The sequence below is a fragment of the Centruroides sculpturatus genome, unplaced genomic scaffold (assembly GCF_000671375.1).
Source record: "Centruroides sculpturatus isolate CEXI.00-Female unplaced genomic scaffold, Cexi_2.0 scaffold2617, whole genome shotgun sequence".
Taxonomy (NCBI): Eukaryota; Metazoa; Arthropoda; class Arachnida; order Scorpiones; family Buthidae; genus Centruroides; species Centruroides sculpturatus.
Genome location: NW_019386872.1, coordinates 1 through 3,488, shown reverse-complemented (window position 1 = coordinate 3,488; position 3,488 = coordinate 1). Strand labels below are relative to the sequence as shown.

At 32.3% G+C, this 3,488-nt stretch overlaps 1 protein-coding gene across 1 annotated transcript; it reads left to right on the top strand.

The window, feature by feature from the left end:
- Positions 1-2,924: 2,924 nt before the first annotated feature.
- On the top strand, positions 2,925-3,455 carry LOC111615874 (cholesterol 7-desaturase-like). Its single transcript, XM_023357316.1, has 2 exons — positions 2,925-3,104; positions 3,190-3,455. The coding sequence occupies exons 1-2, from the start codon at positions 2,946-2,948 to the stop codon at positions 3,343-3,345; spliced, it is 315 nt and encodes a 104-aa protein (XP_023213084.1). The 5' UTR covers positions 2,925-2,945; the 3' UTR covers positions 3,346-3,455.
- Positions 3,456-3,488: the final 33 nt, after the last annotated feature.

Genomic DNA, 3,488 nt, shown 5'->3' with positions numbered 1-3,488 from the left:
AGGTTTCTTGCACCCNAAACTATATTACATACAAATGTACGAACAAATAAAAACCCAGCGAAGCGGGTCGTTGCAGCTAGTATATATATATATATATATATAATAAAATGCATAATAGAAATCTAAGAACAAAGAGAAACATATATTCTATCTTCTATATATACAGTAGTAAACAATAGGTCTCTAGGCACGCAGATTTGCGAATTTTTTACGATTTTAATACTTTTCCTTGTTTTCTGTAGGTACAGTAGATAAAAACTAGGAAAGTTGAATGAAAAATTATTTTATAAATATTCTATGTTTAAATCATCAGGATAATGTTTTTCGGTAGATTAGTTTTCGGAATATTTCTCCTGTTGTAAATCTAAGGCAAAAATGCTAAATTTTGGATTTCTTGAGCCCAGAACGATGCAACAAATTTATTGAACATTAACATTAGAGAGGTTGAGGCGCACGTTTTAAACGTGTAAACGTGTACGTGTGACGTTCGGCGCCGCTTTCCCGTAAGCCTAAAAGTTTGACGATGGTGTTTGGAATGTCGAGCGTAATTCCACCGACTATCCAAACACCATTGTCAAACTTTAGGCTTACGGGAAAGCGGCGCCGAACGTCACACGTACACGTTTACACGTTTAAAACGTGCGCCTCAACCTCTCTATTTCCTCAGTTTTCATCGCGGAGATTAAATATTTTAGATTTTATTTAACTCGATTCGTTGGTGTTTCAGATATTAATGGTGAAATTTGGCACTTTAACATTACACGTGTGGCAGGTCACTATTACAAAGCGTTATCACATTCGGTAATAAAGAGATACGAAAATTCTAAAAATTTATGAAAAATACGTTAATCTGTTTTTGGAACTGAATTTTTGAAAATATTTTCTCATATCATTTCTGTATAGAACAGAAAAATTCCAGACATTTCACATACTTCGTCTTAAGACATCATCCGAACCTAAAACACAAATATTACAACCCCTTCTAGCCACTTTTACTCCTATTGAATCTCTCAACTATAGGTAAGTACAGAAAATTTACGAAGCATTGACATTTCGATCAAATACAAACATTTCTTCCAAAAGTACACAGACGGCATTTTGCTAAATCTGACAAAAAATTGTAGAAAATAATGAAGAAAATTTCAGCAATTTGCCACGCGATATCTGCAGAAGGGAATAAAACAAAATCTTAGAACAGAAACTATTTGCACACCTAACAATCTCTTTTCTGTAATATACGCATATAGATGAATACAGATAATTACGCTAAATAGTAGTAAACAGCAATTTTATTCTGTCTTCCAACTGTTTCATTTAATTTTATTTAAAAGTAAAATCAAGCCCAAAATATTACTATATACTATTAGTGAAATATCGGTGGGCAAACTAATAAGTAATTAAAACTGATAAAACATAACTCTTATTAACACGGAAATTTCGTTTCAAATTTTGGCGGTAGTTAGATTATTTCTTCAAATCTTATCTAGGACAACAGGCATAATTTCATTTTCGAAGAAGAGAAACCTTATTACAAACCAATATTTCTCAATTCATTGCATGGCGTGAAAGTATGTTAGAAATCTGTTTGCAAGTCCACAGGCTATGAAAGATTAGCCTCCCATAAACCGTGCCACTTGTTGGTTGGCAAAATTATGATAACAGGATTTTCGAGCCTTTACAATCTATTTAATAATTCTAATGAAAGTTTATAATTTCATGTATACAGTCGACCCCCTATAACGTGGGTTCCTACAACGGAAATTCCTATAACATAGCGAAAAAATTGTAGCAATATTCGTATAAAGGAACTTCTAAAACGTCGTCGCCGACTCGTGTCGCGACAAGATTGATAGAATCTGGACCAATAGTGGATGAGCAGCCGAACTACTTTACCTCGCCCTGCAACAGGCTACGGAGCGGCTAAATTGAGTTTGCTATCGTCTGTACAGTATTATATATAAATTAGGTACTGTACATATAATTATATATTAACTTCATTTATTGTAACTTTATTATAATTATATATATAATTTCCGCCGTCTAGCGCCACGCTACAGAGAGTTTANATATAAATTATATATAAATTAGGTACTGTACATATAATTATATATTAATTATATATAAATTAGGTACTGTACATATAATTATATATTAACTTCATTTATTGTAACTTTATTATAATTATATATATAATTTCCGCCGTCTAGCGCCACGCTACAGAGAGTTTAGGCTAGTAAGTTGAGTTTATTATCGTCTGTACAGTATGTAAGTTAGGTACCGTAAGTGTAATACAGCACTAATTTTATACATTACTTGTGAAAGAAACATTTCTTATTCAACGGCAATAAAAATTATTTATATTAATGATGTCTCCAAAGGTCAAGTTATTTTTCTGCCGAAAATTTGTTATCAGAAATCGCGGCCTCCGTTTCGTGCGCTGTTCCGCGAATAAAACAAACTTGAGCGACGGCGTAGTCGAACGGTGCACACTCGGTAATTAATCCTAAAATTTTTTGTTTATAGCATAGTTTATACGGATTATTCCCAAAAAATTATACGTGTTTTGAAAATGTTCAGTAGAATTAGTCTAGAATCGGTTAGTTTTATAGAAGAAAACTTTTCAAACAGCCTTAGTCCGTAAACTTCACACGTGTCGGGTTGCGATTGGCTCATGTATTTAATGATTCCTACAACGTAAAATTCGATTAACGTGGAACATATCTAAGCGTTATAGGGGGGTCTACTGTACTTTGACAAAACGGAAGGGCAATATTAGCGTAAAAATACTTCTAGAAACTATGCTACCGCTTATAAGTTTCGATACGTAAAATGACTAGCTACAATGCAAAAATTTTAAATGCTTCTATAAACAATTAATTTTTATAAAACGATCGCTTGTGTATTATTATCAAATATATTTAATTTTTCAGATTGGACCAGCAATAATGCGTGCTCAGTTCAAAAGTATATTTGGAAATGGAATATTCGTATGTGGCATTATACCGGAAGGACCAGTTCGAGTGAGATTGATACGACAATTTTACACTCCTTCTCGATTTGCACGCATAAGTGATTATGTTTATTTTTTTCTTGAAAGTAATGTGGTGAGTTTGTATTATTCACATTACTAAAATTTGAAAATATAAAAGAAACGTGTGTATTAATAATTGGAAACATTTATTTTTATAGTTTGAGCGGGACATTCGAATATGGAATTACAAAATGTATTTGAAGAATCCAGTTTACGTATCAGACGACAGAGAAATTGCCAAATATAGACGATGGTACTCTCAGTTTTACAGTGAAAACAGCCCCAGGATTGAAGAAAATGATCTTAGTTGGTGATTAGAAGCAATGTTATACTTTAAAGATCTTCTGACCGAAATTACATATATTTTTTAAATTTTGGCTTTTTATTATCATAATTGATTTTGAATTGTAATTCGTGTTTTTGCGTTAAATATTGATGTATTGCTTTAAAATTACTG